This window comes from Melanerpes formicivorus, unplaced genomic scaffold (genome assembly GCF_026170545.1).
Source record: "Melanerpes formicivorus ecotype bairdi unplaced genomic scaffold, bMelFor1.0.p_v2 SCAF_10, whole genome shotgun sequence".
In the NCBI taxonomy this organism is placed as follows: domain Eukaryota; kingdom Metazoa; phylum Chordata; class Aves; order Piciformes; family Picidae; genus Melanerpes; species Melanerpes formicivorus.
This window is the reverse complement of record NW_027142362.1, coordinates 6,713,477-6,735,793: the sequence shown is the minus strand read 5'-3', so window position 1 is coordinate 6,735,793 and position 22,317 is coordinate 6,713,477. Positions and strand designations below refer to the sequence as shown.

At 49.8% G+C, this 22,317-nt stretch overlaps 1 protein-coding gene across 1 annotated transcript in view; it reads right to left on the bottom strand.

Moving 5' to 3' along the window:
- ABHD17C (abhydrolase domain containing 17C, depalmitoylase) overlaps positions 1–10,834 on the bottom strand; it is a 32,124-nt gene extending 21,290 nt beyond the window's left edge. Inside the window, exon 1 of the mRNA XM_068143446.1 lies at positions 9,660–10,834. Within this exon, the coding sequence (XP_067999547.1) occupies positions 9,660–10,195 (536 nt within the window). The 5' untranslated portion in view covers positions 10,196–10,834. The remainder of the gene's footprint in view (positions 1–9,659) is intronic.
- Positions 10,835–22,317: the final 11,483 nt, after the last annotated feature.

Below are 22,317 nucleotides of genomic sequence, written 5' to 3'. Positions count from 1 at the left end.
TTGATCAGCTGCCTGGAGGTAAGAACTGTCCAAGGAACACCTCCAAAATAAGTATTACACAGAATTAGCCATTTCATTACAAACCAGACACAAAACACAAGCCCTGAACCAACACATCCAAGCACACACACACTGCTGTGAGCAATGGAGCCATCAAGAACCCACAGCATGCTGGAGAAGGCTTCTGCAGGTGTGCCCTGGAGAACCTGCTTCCAAAACATGACCATTTCCTTGGCCACCTTCAATGAATTAGCAGGTGCTAAGACACCTTTGTCTAAGGACAAAGATTAAGATCTCTATACACAAGATGCTTCAGGGAGCCAGTTAACTACCCAGCATCTCCCTGACATAGAGGTGGTTCCATAGCACCACTTTGGCTGGAAAATGTTGAACAGAAGCCTCCCCTCACCTGACTGTTGCCTTTTACTTTGCATATTATTAAGGCTTGCCATTTATTCATAGAATCAGTTGGGGTTGGAAGGGGCCTCCAAAGGTTATCCAGTCAACACCCTTGCAGGCAGCAGGGACATCCTCCACCAGATCAAGTTGCTCAGAGGCTTGTCCAGCCTGATCTTGAATATCTCCAGGTACAGGAACCCCAACCGCCTCCCTGGCCAACCTGTTGCAGTACTCCACCACCTTTTTGGTGTAGAACTTATTCCTCACATCCAATCTGAACCTCCTCTGCTCTCATTTCAAATCATTGCCCCTCACTGCACAGTCACTGCAAACAGTCCCTCTGCAGCCTTCCTGTAGGATCCCTTCAGGTACTGCAATCTTAGAATGGTCCAGACTGGAAGGGACCTCCAAAGGTTACCCAGTGCAACCCCCCTGCAGTCAGCAGGGACATCCCCAACTAGATCAGGCTGCCCAGGGCCTTCTTGAGCCTCACCTTGAGTATCTCCAGGGAAGGGACCTCAACCACCTCCCCGAGCAACCTGAGAGACTGCTCTAAGGGCTCCCTGGAGCCTTCTCTGCTCCAGGCTGAACAATCCCAGCTCCCTCAGCCTGTCCTCATAGCAGAGGTGCTCCAGCCTCCCCATCATCATTGTGGCCTCCTCAGGACCTGCACCATCAGGTCCATGTCCTTCCTGTGTTGGGGACCCCATAGCTGGACACAGCACTGCAGGTGAGGTCTCAGAAGAGCAGGGGGGCAGAATCCCCTTCCTCCATTTCTGGCCATGTTTATCTCTACATTAGGGGAAAAAACCCAACAAAAGAAAGGTTTTGCTTCTTTGCCAACACTGAACACCAGTTTGGATGTACTATGAGAACATCCAAAGCAAAGCTAACCAAAAGTCATTAGAGAGGCAGAATGTCCAGAATCAAGGACTTTTCATGAGGGTGTCCAGGAACAGGACAAGGGGGAATGGTTTGAAGCTAAGGGAAAGCACAGTTAGGTTGGATCTGAGGAAGAAGTTCTTCAGTAGGAGGGTGGTGAGACTCTGGAACAGGCTGCCCAGGGAGGCTGCGGCTGCCTCCTCCCTGGGGGGTGTTCAAGGTCAGGCTGGATGAGGCCTTGAGCAGCTAAGTCTAGCTGAGAGGTGTCCCTGCCATCGTGGGGAGGTTAGAGCAGATGATCTGAGATATCCCTTCTGACCTGAGCCATTCTGTGATCCTCTGCTCTGAGCAACCCCTTTCTAAACAACCTTATTGAAAGGGAAACACCTCCAGGCACACTACTTAAAGGCTTCTTTCTCCAGAAGCATGCTGACGTTGGCCCCAGAATGCTCAGGCTCGCTGGCTCTCATCACCCACTGCTCCACACATCTGTATTTGCTGCACACACAAAGAACTGACTGTGCCATGTCACAAAGCTAAGCTCCCAGGTGTGTCAGACCTGTTAAATCTGGCAGTGTCCAGTGGAAAGAAAGAAAAATAATAACCATTTGAGCTAGCAGGTGCCACTGCATGCCATGGAAGGCTTGTTTGCCAGACACTGATGCGTGCAGCTTGTTTCAGCAGCATGCCTTGGCTGACAAACAAGGCCCAGAGGAGTCAAGGTTCTTAAAGCAACACTTCTCTATTTAAGCAGGATTTTTAACCAGGCACAGTACCACAGATGATGATTTAGATACCCACAGCTGTCCAAACCAAAAACTGATTTCAATTTAACAGTCAGAAAAAGCACTTTTTATCTTGAGAGCTGTACCCAGACAGAATTTCAAGCACCAAGACTGTATCATTCCATGATAAGTTCTGCCATACACATAAATAACCCCCTGAAGCAATACTTCAGCATCACCTCTGATTGAAGTTTTTCCCTCTGGACTGTGAGGCTGGTGTATTAACTTGAAAAAAATCTCATCTTCCACACCAGCATCATCCTTCATTTGCAAACCCACCTGGAATTCCCCTCTTAGGAAGTTGAGATGTTAAGGATTTCTGTCATGGTTGGAGGGATTTTCCCAGAGATGTGCCTGTGTTCATCAGGAGCCACAAACCAAGGATGGGAAAGTGGAGGGGGGGGCACTGAGCCAGATCCTGCTGCTTAGGCCAGCTTTATGTCTCTGTATTGTTAGGTCTCACAGTCAGCAAATCCAACCATCACGTTCAAAGGGAGAAGCTTTGTTCTGCAAAGCTAACATGGAGGTTGCAAACCTAATGAACAAAGATGTGGCTACAGACAACAGCAGTGTAACACTGTGCTTGCACAGCTGGCCTACACCTGCACCTTTCTGTGACTCTTAATGTGCAAGCCCTCCCCAAAGATGCATTTTTCTCCAATTAGCCTCTGGAATACAGAATGCCTTAAGCTGGCCCCTCAATTTAAGAAGGACATTGAGACTGTGTCCAGAGAAAGGCAACGAGGCTGGGGAGAGGTCTCAAGCACAAGCCCTATGAGGAGAGGCTGAGGGAGCTGGGGCTGCTTAGCCTGGAGAAGAGGAGGCTCAGGGGAGACCTTCTTGCTCCCTACAACTACCTGAAGGGAGGTTATAGCCAGGTGGAGGTTGCTCTCTTCTCCCAGGCAAGCAGCACCAGAACAAGAGGACACAGTCTCAAGCTGTGCCAGGGGAAGTTTAGGCTCAAGGTGAAGAGAAAGTTCTTCACAGAAAGAGCTGTTAGCCATTGGAATGTGCTGCCCAGGGAGGTGGTGGAGTCCCCATCCCTGGAGGTGTTCAAGAGGGGATTGGATGTGGCACCTGAAGCCATGATTTAGTTAGCCACGAGGTGTTGGGGGACAGGTTGGACTTGATCTCTGAGGTCTTTTCCAACCTTATTGATTCTGTGACACTGTGCACTGCTCTTTCCATTCTCCATGGCTAGCCTTTTATTAAAGACACCTTTATTCCTCTGTTCATCCAGAGTTCCCTGAGTTTACAATCACAAAACCTGCCACCTTAAAAAGCCCCACACCAAGAAAACACTCAGTTTGAGAGCAGGAATGAAATTCACCTTCATCATCAGGTGTCAGGCTGAGCATGCACCACCAGGGTAAGTCACTCATCTCCAAACTGGAAAGCAGGACAGCCAAGATACAGCAGCAATGAATGGGTGACTGAAACTGCTTCTTCAGTTCACAAGTACTGGGCTCCAGCAATCCCAGCTACCCACCATGAGGTTTGTCCACCACACAAACCTGAGTATTTAAACAATTAAGAATTGGGGCTTGTTTTAGATCAGTATGAACAGTCAGTGAATACTCCAACTAACCTCAAGAGACGACAAAGAGGCACCAGCATTCCTGCGAAGACCTGGCTCTCCTAAATGAAAGGAAGCATAAGGAGTCCTTGCTCCTGCACACAGGCAGGTGCCTTCAATTTCTCTCCAGGTCAGTGGGAACTGGAGCTATCCCCCAGCTGAGAGAGAGAGATCTCTGCCCTTTTGGAAGGGGCTAATTGGTAGCAGCGAGCCTGTGTGTGCACAGGCGTGTTAGTTACAACACACTCACAGCTCATTCTATGACTCATTCCAACTGCTTCCACAGCAGCCTTGCAATTGATTTCTGGTTGGGAGGGAGAGCAAAGAGTGTTAGTTCTTCATTACATTTATTACCAGCTTTAAGGATAAAACCCAAGGGCTATATTCTTTGCTGATTTCATTTATTAGTGTTATGTTATTTGTGGACTTTAAAGGCAACATTGGCAGAGAGTGCAACTGAGGAACTTCTTGCTCTCTACTTTGCTCACAAGTGGGTTTTGGGGCAGGATTTAGAGGTTACTATAATCACACTGCCCTCTCCATCAGTCATATTATAACAAAATGTGACATTCAGACATAGGTTACAGAAGTTAGGCTCCAGAAAGCTTGGCACTGCCTTTGCACTAGGCTATGTCCACATGAAGAAGCACCACAGGACCAAAAACCCCAGCAAACACACCAAGAACCTCTTTCCTTCACTCAGTCTGAAAATACAAACACCCACTTGCTCAAGAAGTGTCAGTGCTCCTCACAAAACCAGCTGCTGGCAGGTAACTACCTTCCACACTTGGAAATGTTCACTGCCTATACCAACAGGAATCCACAGCCCTGGACAGCTCTGCTAATTGCTTTGCTGTTCTTACTTCTGCTCCCAAGTATCAAACTGGTGTAAATTTAGCCTGGCACTTGGAAATGCTCCCAAACAGCAGAGAATAAAGGATAGAGGTTGAATTCTGGAGGGATTTTTTTTATTTTCTGGCTTTGAGCTGGCAGTGGACTGCAGATCAACCCTGGCTTCAGAGCAAACCCCACCGAGGTTTCCATGGCCCAGCTCATGCTCCACTGGTAAGAGCAAACTGAACAAATCTAAGTGCTGCCAGCAACATGCTCAGGTCAAACAGCCACTGTGTGAGGAGCATCAGCTCAGTCTCAAAGGGGACACACTTCTGTGGGAAGGGGAAAAGCAGGCAGGAACTCTTAGTTACTACAGCACGTGGGACGCTCAACATGTTTGCCTACAGACCTCTGACAATGCTGAGAACCACACAACCTTTTGTTGTGTAAGCCAACACCTCCAGCTCAGACAGCTGAGTGTCAGGACTACACACACACTACACACAGGATCACAAGCACTGTTGGCCAAAGGCTCTTGGGGAGCTGCTTTTTCTGCCCACCTAGCACCCGTTGCAAAACACTCTTGAGAGTCAAACTTTTTGTCTTGAGAACAGGCTTTGATCTTGCAGCTCTGACAGAAGTCAGGAAACATTTACCAGAAGTACTTCTGCTTCAGTGACTAAACTCTGCAATAGACACCCAAGCTCAGCAAACGTTTGGAGTCACTTTGAACATCAGAGCACCTCTTTTCAAGAGCTGCTGCTATTTGTGCCTGCCCCGCTCCTCATCTGCAGTAATCTCTGCTCACTGCACAAACAGGAGACTCTTCTGTACCACTGCTCCTGAGCAAAGCTGCAGACAGCCCTTCCTGAAGTACTGACTAGAGCAGGTAGAAGAAGATAAGCTTTGGAGAACAGCCTCCTTAAATCATCCTCCATAGGCATCACAGCAACATTATAAAAACCCCTAGGAGTGGGAAATATGCTATGGAGGTCCAGGGACAGAAAAACCTCCCAGCATCTATAAAGAGGAACCCTTTACTCCAAGACTATTCATCATGGCTCTGCCCAGCACTGCCTTTGGCCATGCCAGCAGCTTAGTTGGTAACTTTTATATCAGTATCTTCAAGCATTCAATCTAAAGAACCACAGAATGTATCTGCTTGGAAGAGACCTCCGAGATCATCCAGTCCAACCTTCGACCCAGCACTGAAAGGTCAGTGCTTGGGTTAGATCATGCACAGAAATAGTGCTAGTGAAAGAAGACTCTGCTGCAAAGGGAATCAAAGTAGAAATCAAGCATTTAGATAAATGAAGGCAGAAGCCCTTGAAGCTGCTCTTCACCCAGGAAGCAGTAACCACCTCAGCAAAGCTGAGTGGAGACAAACTCAACTGACACAACCTCAGATTAGTTACCACTCCAGTCTAACCCAATCAGGTGTGTTCCCTAATTTTACTCAAATGCAAACTAATACTTTCCTACCAACTTCAGCATTAACAGGAGAATGATAATCAGCACCAGAAATAAAATGGGTGGTGAGACTCTGGAATAGGCTGCCCAGGGAGGCTGTGGCTGCCTCCTGCCTGGGGGGTGTTGAAGGCCAGGTTGGATGAGGCTTTGAGCAGCTGAGTCTAGTTGAGAGGTGTCCCTGCCCATGGTGGGGAGGTTGGAGGAGCTGATCTCTGAGGCCTCTTCCAACCTAACCCATTCTAGGATGATTCTATTTACTAACTCCATTTTCTTCAGCTCCTTTCAATACCCAAAAGCCAGACCAATAGTTTCCCCTCTCTGATACTGCACTACAGGAGCAGGGTGGGGGAGCTATGCCTTCCCTTAACTCAATTGAAATGTTAAAGCATTTCACAGGTTAATTTTAACATACATAACATGCAGTCAACAAAGCAGTCAGGGGTTTGTGCTCAAGTGCTGCATTCAGACCTTGGTGTGTATCCTGTTTTTAAGCACTGTACATTGTCTTAACATAAAAGTGTTAGAAAGTTTAACCTTCCCATGTGGAAATCAGGAAAGGGGGGAGGAGGATGACAATGGAATCATTCTGTGCAGATGTCATACCAAGTCTACCAGGTATTAGGATAAGAGTTAACCACATCTGAATGAAACCCAGCAACTTAAAACCAGATGGACTCTTGGAGAAGACAGAGTCCAACACAGCTTCTCTTCAAGCTGATTCCAGTTTTGGAACACAACAGAAATCAATCAACCTGCCTAAAATAAAACACTCACAGAAAATGTCATCTGAAGCAGCAAAACAGAAGATTATTTTTGAGAAACATTTAAATACCAGATGGAAATCTGCTAATCAAGTGGAAATAAAGATACAAATTAATACTTGATGTTGAAAAAGTAGAGCAACCAATGCTACAGTTAGATGGCTGAAAGAGCATCTAAAATGTGCTTCAGGGGAATAAAATTGTGTCAATGTCTTCACCCTGGCTGAAAGACAGCATTCAACCTGAATAATTAGTACCATTATCATTTAAGAGCAGACTCTATACATGAGGACACAGAATGCTTTCACTGGAATTAAGGCAAAGAAGTTGCTCTTCACAAGGACTAAAACCAGAGGCTAGTTGACACCGATTCTCCGAAGCCAGGCTGACAATGAAACTGGACAAAACCCCTGGATCATGTTTGGTTTCATCCACTGCTTACAAGGCAGTCTTACAATCATTTGTTATGTGAAGTTTGGTACCTAAACTGGATGGTGAGAGCAAGACCCTCATTTCAGTACCTTGAAAAAAAACCAAATACAGTCAATATTTGCAGCCATGTCTGCAACCACAGGCAGGTCACCCTCAGCTGTAGAGTCTTTCAGCCACCTGCTTTGTCCAAGTGTGAGGCTAATGGGTTAATTCCTGCCTTACTCAGGGCAACTTTCAAAACACACTGCTGCCAGGTGGGCCTTATGCTGGTTTCAGAAGAGCAGCAGCTTCCCACAGAAGTTAGCAGGGATGACTAAATGCTTTCAGTGGCGGAGTGAACCTCTCCTGTTTTAAGGCTTCATTTTTACCTTTGCGCTACAGTTCAATGCCACTTGACTACAGCCCAAGTGCTGGGAACTGGCACTTGGAATGAAAGCACAGACCAACTTTTGGAAGCTACCAATGAAGAGCTGCAGCAGAAATGCTAGAGTATGGCATTTTACCTCAAGAGGCAGATTTGTGTTTTTACAGCAGAGTACTTCACTTAATTGTGAGCCACTTGGAGCTGTTAAAAAGGGATAGGAAATGATCAGCCTCTAAGTTCACACTACCGCTTAGAGAATGTTGCAGTTCCCACCTGTTATGAAGACAGTCATCTGTAAGAGGATTGATTCATATCTTTTTAATAAGCTTACATTTTGCAGTAGCCAATTTCTTTACCAGGCACCTAAAATACTCCACTAATTCCTCTGGCTGCTGAGAATCTAACAATAAGACAACCACTTTCACATTACTCTCAAGGTAGCACTGAGATGACACCTATGGCCAAGTAACAGTTGGCAAATTTCAATCTCTGAGTTTGAGGAGGAGAGCAGAACCTACATCTTGCATAATTTACACAAAGGACATCAAAACACAACTACAAACTTCCTCCAGTCACACTCTGATTAGGAGACCAATCCTTTCCGAGCATGCTGGGTATGTGTTGGCACTCTGCACTGGATCAGGCTTCTCAAGACTTAAGTGAAGGGAACCCCTGGTTACTGGACCTTTGCAGACCTTACACTAAGTGCCTGTCAAGACAAACCTGAAAGCAGAAGGTTTTAAAGACAGAAAAACCAAAGTCAACTGAAGTGAAACAGAAGACACAGCATCTGAAGGCCAAAGCAGGCTTGGCTTAGCTGTAGACTTTTTCCTCCCTTCAACCTGATTTAATTTGCATGCATAATAGTGGCATTCTGTGATTGATTTTACATACAGCACATCAAAATGAGTTCTTTGCACAAAGTCATTTTATACTGAAGCAAAATTCCCTTTTGTTTTGAGAGTCCTGTAAGCCAAACCCAGAATCTGGTTTGCTCCCCAAACAGCCAGCACACATGCTGCAAGAGGGGAACCTCCCCCTGTACCTTTCACCCCCACGCTTTTAACCTGACTTGGGCAGACCAATCTCAAAAGCCCTTTGGACTCCAGGGCTGATCAATCCCCAGATCCTTGAAAAGCCAATTATCTAAATTAGTAACAACTCCTGCCACTATTTTTGAAGCTGACACGTATCCCCAGGATAGACCTTAAATGCTCATTTCACGTAAGCCAAGTTCATCTGCACAACTCCAGAGTGAAGCACAGGAATCAACCACCATTCTTCCCTCCTGCCCTACTGCAGCCATTTCAGCTTTTGAAAACTCCCTCTTCCAGGGCAGGTCCTACTTGAAGCACCATTTATGCAACAGCAAAAGGAGCTCAAGGCTCATGTGGACAGAAGAGAGGCCCAAAAATGGCAACCAGTTGTAGCAGGGAGTCAGCAGCAGCTCTGCTCAAGATTTCCTAAAAACCAGAGGACTGCTGCTCCTACAAGCCAGGCCACCTTGTGAAAGTCTTCTTGTTGCTACTCCATCCCTCTGGATGCCACCTACTTTGGCATCTCAGCCTGGTGGAATGGCCACCTGTCCCCATGCTTCCACCTGTCCCACGCTTCCACCTGTCAACACTTCGTCATCCCAACTTACTAACAGCTGTGTGGTTGCCAAAAGAGAAAGATGTCTGTGTTGCACAGGCTTGCATGAAACCTCAAATGCATCTCAGAAGACCAGCAGTTTCTTGGTCAGCACTAGCCAACTTCAGTCACAGCTCTGACTTGCCTGGGTTACTTCCAAGTCTAACCAGTGGCAGGCAAGTCTTGAACAAAAGGTTTTATGGATCCAGCAAGCTCAAACTGCAACCTGTGCAATATCTCCTGCTCAAGATGGAGACCTTCAACGGTGAAGCAATAGCTAACATGTAATACAGGGGAATAAACCCCTAAATCTAGAAACCCAAGGATGATGGTTTGGTGCATCCTTTAAAAAAAATGGAGCCATCCAGCAAAGTTCATTGCAGCTGCTGATGGAACATCTGGTGCAGCTATCAAAACAGACCATCCCCAAACTCTTCCTCTCCACCTCTCAGCAGGTTAACTGGGCAGACGTGGGACTTACTAGGATTACGCAGAGATACAGAAATACCCCAGCATCCATTTACCTTGTCCTGAGGGCCTGCCAGGCTGCATCAATGTCTGCGTACAGGTTTTTCTCAGAGGGCTTGCCGGTGCTCACCCCGTAGCCAGAGTAGTCGTAAGAGAAGACGTTGCAGTTGATGCGGGAGCCAAGGCCGATATAGAAGCTGCACATCTGGCCCAGGTCCACAGCATTGCCGTGCGAGAAGAGCAGCGTGTACCGGCCGGTGGGGGCACAGCGCACGAACATGCAGCCCAGCCGGTTATCCCGGGCCGTGCGGGAGAAGAACACCTCCACAGCGTCCAGCTCCCGCTGCGAGTACTGCCAGTCCGCCCGCTCGCTCAAGTGCAGGCTGCAGGTGCCGGAGCCCGTCGGGGTCCCTGCCCCGGCTGCCGCCCCGGCCTCCTGCTGCTGCTGCTCGGGCTGCAGCACGGTGTAGGTGGGCTCCGGGGGCAGGAAGGCCAGCTTGGCAGCGATGCGGCTGGGGCAGGGCGGGCAGCAGAACAGCCAGCACAGCTCGCCCAGAGAGAAACCGTTCATTCTGGGGCCTTGTTCTGGCATCAGAGACACCGGGGAAAAACTAACCTACGCTGGAAGGAAGTCAAACCAAACCGACCCGGAGCCCTCCCCCAACACAACCTGAGCACCTTCCTGCAAGGCCAGCAGCCGCCCTCCCAAAATGCAAACAACGATAACCTTAGAGGAACCACAGTTCAGCACAAGGAGCGCGGCTCTCCAGAGCCTGACAACGAGCTCATAAAAAAAAATCCAAGCCCACGAAAAACCCACCCAGCCCCACAAAATACAAATCAAGTACGGCCAGCCCTTGAAATCCCCCCAGCCCCAGTAAACGCACGGCCCTAGACCACCACCCTAGATGCCCTCAAAGATAAATCGCTCGTACGTGGATGCATTTATGAAATGAAGTCCCAGATGCTACGGCTCAGCAGAATTAAGCGCAGCCGGAGCCGGCCCCCCAGCAGGGATCATGCACCCACAGCAGGCAAGGGCCCTTCCCCCACCGGCGCCACACGCGGCCCCCGGCGCCTGGCCGGCTCCACCCCGCTACCGGCCCCAGCCCCGAGACGCCCGGCCCCACGGCCCCCTCACGGCAGCAAGGGGCCACCCTAAGCGATACCACCCCCAGCCCGGCCCTAGCAGCGTCCGAGCGGCGGCAGGAGGAGAAGAAGAGTCCGTCGAGCAAGAGCAAGGAGAAGGCAAGGTCGAGGCTCAGCTGCGCGTCGCTGCGGGCAGGGCCATGCCGGCTGCGGCGTACAGGCAGGAGCAGGCAGCGGCCATGTCCCGGCGCTCTCCCCTCTTCGCAGCCGCACCGCTTCCGGGTTACGGGCGCGGAGCGGGGCCGCCCGCCGCAGGTGCCAGCGGGGACGAGGCGGGTGCCCGGCACTGCCCACAGCGCCCGGCGCGGCTCGCGGCCGCCCCCTAGGCGTGGCGCCGGGGCGCCGAGCAGGTGCGCGGGGCGGGGCGGAGCAGGGGGAACGGCGGGGCGGGGAGGGGGAGAGGAAGCCGCAGGCCGGGCCGGGCTGCCGCCAGCCGCGCGGGAGCAGACTCCTGGCCCTTTAAGGCAGCCGCCGCCGTCACGTGCAGCGGGAGCGTTCGCGCCCCCTCCCCCTGCCGTCCACCCCACTCTGGCGCACGCGCGGCGCAGCCGGGGGCAGCGGCGGAGGGGCCGGCGGGGGGTCGGGGGCCATTTTGCGCCGCTCGCAGTGCTGGGGCCTCTCGGCGCTGGCTGCCGCGGCCGCTGTGCCTTGCTCGGGGCGACCCCGGTGACCTGCCGCAGCCCTCGGGATGCCCTGGTGCTGTTCCAGAGGCTTCCCGCGCCGGAGCGCTCGGGTCAGCCCGAGGGAAGGAAGGGCTGTTGGCTGCTGGGTCCGCGCTCGTCCCCCAGTGCCGCGTGGCGGGCCCGGCGCGTCCCGCCCGGGCGGCTCTGCTGGTCACGGTGGCTCTGGAAGCCTGAGCCTAGAGCGATGGCAGGAGGGGTACCCGATGGCCACCTGGAGAATCGCCGATGTAGTCCTGCCGCAACGCGAGCAGCAGTTCCGCTGCTGGTGGCACCCAGACCTGTGCTCACCTGGTGCCAGTGTCCTGTGCATCCCAGGCCCGAGCGCTGCGCAGCCCTCTGTGCCTGTTAGACTGAGCTGAAATTGCTTAGCGATTGCAGGAGATGCCACCGAGAATGTAAAGAAAAGGGTGCAACTGTGGAAGCCTCATTTCCTTGGAAAATCCGGCTAATTACCCATATCCCAGATAACGAATTGAATAAATCAGCAAATCATTCAGGGCATGTGGCAGAACCCAGCAATCAGTGGTTGTGGTGCTGCATTCAGTGACCTGGAGGGCAGAAGGCAAAAGTCTGAACAAGAGACAACCGGGCATGTTTGCGTGTTAATGTTCTGTAACCAACATAGGGCACAACTGAACCCTGAGACTAAGTAACCAGCACCGTGTGCTTGATGAAAAGTGCCCTGTAACACAGCCCAAGTGACTATAAAAGTGACACCTGTGCAGCTCTGCTTACCACACCATGAACATCCGACCAGTGCCCTGGCTAGGGGCATGGCACGGCTGTCCATGGTGCTCTCCTAGGGTGTCCACTGCCCAGCTTCTGCCCCTGAGCAACAAAACTGCCACAACTCAAGGTGAATATGGATGTGAAAATTCCCTTCCTGTACTAGCATTTGCCATCTCTAAGGTTAGTTTAGTCATGTGGGACACTCCTGGAATGTCCAAAGTAAGACCAGCCCCCATCCACATCAGTCCTTTATTTTGTTCACAGCGGCAATTTCAGGAACCCTAAAGCCAGCCAGCAGTTACCATGTTTGTGCTGACTGAACGGAGAAAGTGAGTGCTGTATCTCTCCAAGCAGGTTGAAAGCATGGCCTCTGGCATGCTGGAGTGGTTCCTCTGGAGGACAAAGCAAACCCAGTTCATTCCCTGTGTCCCAGGGACGTCCTGCTGGGAAAGGGGCAGGGCCCAGAGGTCAGGTGGGGTAATGAAGCACATCCCACCTGCTGAAACTGGGTTCCTTCAGGTGGCAGAAGCAGCTGACATGCTCTGCACTGGGGTGTCTGATGAAATGGAGACCTACTCCACACAACATGATAGAGAAATCTAGATTAAAAAACCACAGAATGGATAAATGAGCGTGGTAGTGATGCCTGAAACTGTCACAATGAGGACCCCTGTGAAATTCCTTTAGGATTACAAATGCCCCAAGCTCCACCTCTGCTGTGACAAGAGGTACTATTGATACTGCTCCACCTCTGCTTTGACAAGAGGTACTATTGATACTGCTCCACCTCTTCTGTGACAAGAGGCACTATTGATACTGCTCCACCTCTGCTGTGACAAGAGGCACTGTTGATACTCTGCAGGAACTGATGCAGCCCTGAGAAAGCTCAGGGTATACCCTGAGCAGTGATCTAGCTGATGAGGGCTGGGAAAAGCCCATCTGGTGCTGCCACTGCATGTCTGTGTCACGACACACACACTGAAACTGAGATAAGAGCTGAAATCTGGGCATGGTGCACCTCGTGAAACTAACATTTCTCAGAAGCCTTTCAAAGGCTGTAGGACTCCCCTGGAGCCAGCCAGCAGAGCTGTTACATCCTCAGTAGATTGCTGCTCCAAAGAATAGACAATTAGAAGGGCAACATTTCCCATGCTCCACCCTGCCCACTCCTGAGGTCATGTTTATAGTGGTGAGATTAAAGTGTCCTCTCTGAATCCAAGGGGAAATGTCATGAAATTTGCTCCTCGAGTGAACCAGGCTGTGCAAACCTAACCAGGGTCTCTCCATTGTTCTCACTGTATGCATGCTGTAGTTTACATTAATCTCAGTCTCTCATACAACAGACCAGTTCCTGCACAGTGGGTGACTCCAGAAGAAAGGTGACATTTGCCAGAGCCTTGCAGAACAAAGTGAAGAAAGGAGCAGGAGGGAGTGACTGAAATGGAAATCACTTTGGAGGAGAAGGACAGAGAATAAGAAAAAGGAGCTCCTGAATACTGCTGCCATCATGGCAAGCTGAAAACAGCAGCCATGAGTTTGTAGCTCAAGAAAGTAAAGCAATCAGGACTCAAACTGAGCTCTCCTTCAGCCTTGTGTCATACAGCCCAAGCTGCTGAGAGAGGCCTGTAATGCACAAGTGAAAACCATGAATTTTTATCCATCCATTTGTGTGCTGCCTCAGCAGCAGCCACATCCTTACCCTTCCAGGATCCATGGTAGTCCTGAGGGGTTGTGTTGCAGCTTGCTGGGCTGTGCAGAGCTGGGCACAGACAGCTTCATGCCTCTCACATGCCCCCTGTCCCTGGCACTGCCTGCAGCTTGGTTTGTTCTACCATTCTAGAGAAGTGGCAGAGCTGTCCTAATTACAGCAGCCCTCCAAACAACCACCACCGTAAATCGCTCTGGTTCCTCATAGCTTGCTCCCTCCTTCCTTCAGCCACCTATGGATAAAGACCTCACACCTTCCCTGGGATGAGGATGTTTCTAGGATGTGCAAATCTGACGTTGTTATGTCCAGGTGCTCAGCTATGGTGGGCACAGAAAGACCACAAGACAGGGGGCATGCCGGGATTTCTCATGCTTGGCATCTGAAATAGCTGCTTCCAGACTGGTTGTTTTGGATCTTTCCTCTGTGTTCTCAGTACTGCTGCTTCAGTCCAGTGGTCCCCCCTTTACTCCCAACTCCAGACTTCCTCTGCTTGCTCTTCTCATTTTCATTTTTCAGCCAGCAGGCATCTGCATAGTTTTCTCTTGATCAAATACCCTGAAAATGCTGAAGAAACCCAAGCATTTCAGCTTGTTCTGCTACCAAAGGATCTTGTTCTTGATCTGTGAGTGAGGGCCCTGCTGCTGTGCCTTGTGACTCACACAACACTTAAGAGTCAAGTAGCCTGCCCCTTCACTAAACGTTCATGTATGGACTGCAAGGGCACATGCAAGCAGTTAATAAACAACATTTCACACTCACTAAGGGATGGGAATCAACCCACAGGAAAAGAGGCTTTCTGTGAGACTTTTACTATCAGCCTCTAATTAACTGTTGATGGATCTAGAAGGATGCCTCAGGTGAGCAAGGGAAGTCTTCAAAGAGGTAAACACAACAAACAGAGCACACAGTGCCTGGTTATGGCTTGATTCTTCCCACTGTGTCCTTCAGTCTCACCCTGCTTGGGCAAGGGCAGAGCACTTTGCACTCCACTTCCTTTTCCTGAACGCCAGATAGACAAAAGAATAGGCAAGAAAACAGGGAGCCTGAGGCCAGAGAAGACACCTGGCAGCAGCACTGTGAAGATTGTGTATCTTAAACATGAACCATGCCTGACTTCCTGCTGCTGCTTGCCAGCTGTGTAAACAGTCCACATCTACTACCTGCACACGTGGGACCATCGTCTGCTTGCAGGACTGGGCACGGATGCCAGAGGCAGACCAGGAAGTTCCTCAATGCATTTTTTCCTACTTCCTGGACACATGAGGAGTGCAAGGATGAGTTCTTACTGCCCATGGAAATTAGTATCTGCTCTTGGCTTAGTGTTTGTGTATCAGAGGCCTGTTCTAGACCATGTGAAAGCAGCAGCAATGCTGAAAGGCAACGTCTCCTCCAGGTGAAGCAGGAGGCAAGAGATCGGCCTGGAGTCTGCCAAACTGAGGTATGAGGGTGAAGCACGTTGGTGCTGTCCTCATCAGCCAAGTTCTTATCAAGTTCTCTGCAGTTTCTGGGTAAAGGTGTTTGAAGGAAGGACCAAAAAGAGAAACAAATCATTTGCTCTGTGGATGGAAGAGGACCCTCCCAAACACAAGAGAAGCAGATGAGGTAGGAAGGGCTGTGTCCAAAAGAGACAATGCGTGGGCAACAGCTGGTGGCATCAAGAACTTACTGGAGATGTGCACCACTGGTGCTTGTGAGAAGAAGAAGAAAGGTGGACTAAGGCTAAGCCACTGCTGCAGAGGGAACACAGAGCAGAAGGAAGGGCTGGAGCAAGGAAGGAGAGCCAGACAGCAAGCCTTCAAAGGCTGGCCTTGCTGCTCCTACTGCCAGGAGGAAGGGAGGGTCAGATCAGCAGCTGCTACTCCAAGGACCTAACAGGTCCTCCTCACAGAGAGCAGCCTCGTGTTGGCAGCAGCACACTGTGTGCTCTTCCAAGATGCTTCCATGAACAAAGCAGGCACAGGCACTGGGGCCATGGCTCCTCTCCATCCTTAGCAGGACAAGACAGCAGCCTCCTTTGCAGATAGCTTAAATGGGTCCTTGTGCTTAGCATGGTCTTGAAGCTGGAGAGTGGTGAATGCCTCCACAAGTGCAAGAGTGCCAGGCCCTGCATTGTCAGGACTTTAAGGTGTGACACCTGAATTAGTCACCCAGGGTAAGGAAGCTAAATCCTTTAGGCCCATACTTCTGTTTTTTCTGTTGGGTGTATCCTTCCCTGCATTATGCCAGTGGAAAGAACTTTGATTTCTTCTTTCTTTTCCTGCAGCCAAGCAAGCTGTAGCAATTTCCTGCCCTGTAAACCCACGTAGCATTAAACTTCCAGGTCTGTGTGGACAAAAGTGCATCAATTACTTTACCAGAATGAATAAAAAAGGGGAAAACAGAGCAAACCCACAGAGCTTGAATGATGGATTTCTTCAGAAGATAAATGACACCATTCAGGCTTTAAAAGAGCTTGCTCTGAGGTTTGCAGGAGTTTAATCAAGACCCAGCTATCCTCAGCTTTGCTGTGAATACAGTATGAGAGGAATGTGGAAATGAAAACAAAGATGTACAAGCATCAAAAGCTAAGGAAGGGATAGCGTGGGGGGGAGGGAGGTGGCAGCTATGTGATCCACAGTGAGGGTTAGAGCCTGGATCTGCAGTGACTGCATTTTATGCCTGTCACTGGCAAATTGACATTTTAAAGATATGTTCCTGACTGCTTTTTTCATGTCAGTATCTTTGTTCAGGCTATATCTAGGCTGATGAAAGGAATTTCAATTAAGGATGAAATCCTTTCCTTACTGTATTGAAATGCACAGGGTGGGAGCAGAGGGAGAATGGAGCAGTGAAAGCTCTATAGAGAGCTCCTAAGGCATCTTGCTGACACAGGACAAGATAGCTGAGGAGTGCCTGGGGCAGTGCACTCTGTAGCACTGTTTGCTGTGCCTTCACAAAGCAGCAGTGTGCATTCACCTTGCTGCCACTGCCCAAGGCCATTTATCATTGATCAACGGGGGGCTAAGGGTTTAATAAATCCCAATCTAGTTTAGTCCTCAAGGGAATGGCAGTCTGCACTCCTTCAGGAGTGTTGAGGAGGAAGGCTGCCTAACCTGGGAAGAAAAGGCTGATTTTTGCTCTGTGAATGTAAACAGTGTCGTGGGAAATGAAAGGGGTTGTAAATCTGCGTAGCTGTGTTGGGGAGAGCTGGGATGAAGCACAGCGAAAGCCTTAGGGAAAAGAAGTCTGAAAAATAGTGAGATATGGATGTGAAGAGATTGCATGGGAGAGAGAGAGAGAGAATTAAAAAAGAAAACAATAGGAAACCCACAGGGGGGAAAGAAAAAAGAATACTAATTGTAGACAACCGCATCAAACCCACTTCATCTCTCTACCTTGTACTCACCTAATATTTGGTGTGAAAGACAAATCAGGTCCCACTGAGCACATCCATGGAGCTGTACTGCCCTTTGCACGCATGCCCTTGCCCACTGATTTCCCACCCTATCCCCTGGCAAGAATGGTTCCCCTGCACAGACACCCAGGGTGCTCACTGGGAGCCCAGCTGGGCTGCCAGCAGCACTGGTGACCTTTGGGCAGCTGGCACACACTGTACTGCCATCCATGCCTTCAGCCTGGGTGCTACAGAAGCACTGAAAGGACTCTTCAGGACCTCTCTGTGCAGGCTAGAACTGGAGCCTTTGTTCAGGTCTGGAACTGAGGCATTGCTACCACACAAGATCTGGCCAGAGCCAGAGCTCTGTGTCACTCTGCCCAGAGCACTTATCAAGCTGTCAGTTAAAAGCCAATTGTGTGCCTGCAGTGCTCCAGAGTCGCTGTGGCTGAGGTGCAGACATCCTTCTCATCCACTGAAATAATCTGTCTGTTAAGATGATCTACCAGCAAGACCCAGAGCTACTGTCCATGTGGTTTACAATCCTGCAACCATTCAGAGGAGAGCCTGGCACGTGTGAAATCCTGACCTGAGCATCTGCATACAACTGCCAAAGCCCATGGGTGTCACAGCACTGAAGTGGAGAACTTCCAGGTCCTCCTCAGTTCTGGTGGTGTAACACACAGCTTCCTGGAACGATAAAATCCAGATTAGAACATGGGTGGTGGTTGGTTGTTGGTTTTTTTTTTTGCTGGTTCTTCATTTTCTAGAAATCAGCAGCAAACAGATGCTTGGTTTGCTCAGAAAGCTCCAGGGGATTTTCAAGGTCAGTGGAAATAAAGCTCAGGCTCCCACTCATGAGCCCTGGTCATGTAATTAAAACAGCAAAATAAGTTAGGCTTATGTGTGCTGTCAGAAAGAGCAGTGCTTTACTGAGGCATCTGTACCCTTCCAGCTGCCTGTCAAGTGAAGGCAGTGTGCACATCCAAGCTCTGAAGCATGTTCTCCAGCTAGAATAAACCTGTGAGAACCAGCTGGAATTGAATCTCTGAAGAGTCCAAGCACGGAAGGGCCAAGGGTGGGATTTTGTTTATGGGCGGTGTATCGATTTTCCCTTCTCAATGGCGCTCAAACTCAATTTCCTCAAGTCAAACAAATGAACAAAGAAGTGACAGCAGCCTTAGCCCATCCCTGGGCTCACTCAGAGATGCTGGTCACACGTTTTCACCTGGGGCATGCACTTGAGGCTGCAAACCAGACAGCCCAACTTTCAAGTGTTCCCTGCTCCTTGCTTCCTTCCCTTTCAGCTGTTATCTCCCCTGTTCTCCCTAGAAAGGCAGCATAAAACCTGCTCTGGTCACATCTCAGTGCAGGGAACTGAACTGTGGAACAAATTCCTTCTCTGGTGGTGGTGCTGCTGGGGGGTCACTATACCTGTCACTAGTTGCTGGTGATGCTCTTTTTGCCTCCTGTGGCAACCACAGCAAGACATCAAGAACCGCTGTGCGTCCCAAGCCTGCTCTTTGCTCTTGTGATACTGGAATTTATCTCCTGGCACCTGAGAACTGAGTGAACAGATTCCCTGGCAAAATGAGCCTGGAAGACAGAGGTGAGGTTGCCAGAGTGCTGTGGTTAATCTGAGTACCCTCTGTGTGCAGCACTGGCTGATGGATGGAGCGTGTGGGACCAGTGGAAGAACAACTGCTTAGGGCACAGGCAGATGGGCAGATATGTTCCTCTCTAGGAGGACAGTCACTGAAGGCAGCAGCAAAGACACATTCTGGCTTTTTAACTCACCAACCCCCTGCAACTGTTGCCATTACTTAAAACCTCACCTTGTCAGCAGGAGACTGGGTACACAGCTGAAGAGACTCCTTATTTACTGGTGAAGCAGCAAAACTCAGTGACAGCGAGGGGGAGGCTAAACCCAGGAACAAAATAATCCCAGTTACTGTGACAGCAGATTAATGTTAAGTATGCAATTAGATAAGGCAAAATGAACGAGCAAGGAACCAGAGGTACACCAGCTCAATGGTTATTTGGTATCTTCTTGCCAAACTCATCTTACTAAGGCTCTGTTATCACTGCTTTTAAATCTCTGCTGACCAAAATCCAGCGGGCACAGAGAGCAAGGACATTTTCCTTCAGGGTTTACAGCTTCTGGGTTCTGCCAAGCTAAGCTCATTGCAATAATCTGGCAGGATGCTAAATAGTTAATGAGGCAGTAACAACTACATTTGTAACAAAGAAAGCCCAGTACCTGGCCAGTTCCTTTTAGCTGAAGCCTTGAGGTTTTAAACAGGAACGCCAAGGTTCTGATAAACTACGTGGTCATTTCCTGAGCAAAGATTAGAGGCTTATGCAGAAGATAAACCCCAAGGCATATGTTTGCCTGCCTTGGCTCTCCTGTATTAACTGTCTGTATAATGATGGTGTGACAGGAACAATTCTGTGAGGGTCACAATTTGCTGAGAGCTAAGCACACGTTCCTTAATCTCCCGTGGCCACCAGAACCCAAATGTCTCTGCTTTCGCTCTGCTCAGCAGTAAAAGAGAATTTGGTGCTCGCCTCTGCCAGCAGATAACAAAGCCTGGCTTCTCCAAATGCCAGAGGAGGTGATGCCTCACAAGCCTTCTGAGTGGTGACCAGGCTGGCAGGACTTCCTGCACTGGTTCTCAAGAGAACACACCCCTTTCCCTTTCCCTCTCCCTCTCCCCTTTCTCTCTCCTTTTCCCTCCCCCAGGCTGTCAGCCTGATTCCCATCAGCAAGGCTCTTGGCTCCCATGCTGGAGCTGCATCCAAATATGCTGCTAGCTTCATATTGACACTGGAATTCCCTTCAGAGTGAAGGCTTTGTGGAATAGGTGGGCCAGGAGTGGTACCTAGCTCTGTCCATCTGCTGGCCCACTTAGCCACCCCTTTTCAGTCCACTCATGGCCACTAGCAGCTTGCAGTAAAAGCATTGCATGATTCCATTCTGTTGCAGAGTTACAAAGCAGAGGAGGAAAGTCTGGCAAGCTCAGGGAGATCCTGGAACTCTTCCCATGTGAAACACAGCATTTTCCTCTTCCTGCATATTGGTCACTTGGGGGGTAAGAGAGGAAAAAGCCCCTTGGGCTGAGTCATTCACACTGCACTAAGGAAAATACTTGCAGCTGTGCCCTGGGGAGCAGCATCACAGTGGACTGTGGGAGCAGCAGGGCCAAGTGGGGCCCTTTTGTTTTACAGCACATAGAATGTCACTACCAGAATTTTATTGTTCATTTCCAAGCATCTCTGTGATTCAGGCTGGGAGGTGTCTGTTTGCACAAGCTGCTCTTGTGCTCTATATTTCAGGAGGGAAACTGCTCCAAGTACAATGCACTTCTTCAGTTGTACTGCAGCGAGGGGATTGATTTTTTCTTCTCCCTGACAGGAATGGGATGAGTTTTGGCTCTGCACTGATCAAGCACTGAATCTGGTGCTTAACTTGAAGCAGTCCTGGACCTCCACTGAGATGAATACAGCTGTCTCCATACACTAAGTTACTTTCCTGTTTGTCTGACCTGTGTCTTTTTAGAGTTGATCACTGAGCTTAATAAATACAACTCAAAGCACAATTTTAGCCTGGTCTAAAGAGAAAAAGGTGTTTAAAGGGTAGCTCCTGTGGCTTCTGGGCTCTGTTGGTTGGTTTTGTTGTTTGTTTGGGGTTTTTTTTTAACAGAAAGATTCCTGCTCCCCACTTTGGGCCCAAAGGGCAGTGTTTTTGAGGGGTGGAAATTACATCCTGTCACAGTTCAAATTTCCACAGCGATGGCAACGTTTGCAGCTTTGTTTGCAGTGATTCTGAGCAGCAGGATTATTCTTCCCTCTTGGATAAATTTGTTTCTTGTAAGCACTTGATGCAGTGGATCCATTTGGCAACAGCCCCTCATTGGGGAATTATAAGCTGCTGGGTTTGTTTTCTGCCTGAAGCTTCTCGAGCAGAGCAAGCCCCAAGTTAAATTTATCTGAAACAACATACCCATGGTTCACACAGCTGTTGAGTCACCAGGCCCTCCTTTTCCTCACACCACTTCCCAGGCATTCCTCCTGCAGAAGCCAGCCATAGTCTGGTGACACAGAGGTGAAAAGGCAGCTTCACATGTCAGCAGAAAGGCTCTCAGCTGAGAGGGAGTCAGGGCAATCTCCTTCTGAAGCCCTGGTGTAGGCCATACACAGTGACCCACTTCTGCAGCTTGGGAGGCTTGGCCTTCACAGCAGTCAGTGAATCCAGGTCAATGAACCACAGTGAAAGCTCTGGCCAAAGGAACAAACAGGATGGGAAAGGGGTGTCAGTGATAAAGGAGCTGAGCACAGCTGGAGATGAAGTGTTCAAGGACTAGAATTCAAGTGGCAAGAGGAAGGTGAAGTGCAAGAACAAGGTTCCCCTTGAGCCTCCTTCCCTTCATGTGCACTGTTAGTGTGACCCAGTTCCCCTCTGGGCTCTGGCTGGGCAAAAGCAGAGCCCATTCTGATGGGGATTTCGTTCCTGACTCTGCTGGACTGAGAGGAGGCTCCCAATTTACACCAACAAGGAAACCTGACCCTTGGGGTTAGATGGTGGCTGAACACCCCCTTCCTCTTCCCAGCAGTGGATAGCTCAGCAGGAAGATGCTAGAACAATTGGCTGGGCTGGCAGATGTTCAGTCTGACTGCAGCCGAGGACTGAAAGCCTGCCTCTGCAAACGCTGATTGCTTTCTGATTAACCCCCTCCACTGACAGATACAAACTGCTATATTGCCATCAAACAGCGGAGAGCACAGCACAGCCTTCATTTGCACAGGCATGCCAGAAGTCCTCACCGGCTCCCAGGTGTTTCCTCGCCCAGCATCTCACTAAATGAGGAGCTCCAGCCTGTCCCCGCCGCAGGGCTCAGCCTCGCAGTGTGGAGGCATGGGGCAGTGCCGGTGGTGTCTTACTGCTTCAGCACTGTGACAGGGACTGCGCCGCTGGAACACAAGGGGGATTGAAATGTTAATTGCTTCCAGGAGAAAGAAGGCAGCAGCGCTTGCCCGCCTGAAAGAAAAGCCCCAGGGCATTTACCTGAAGG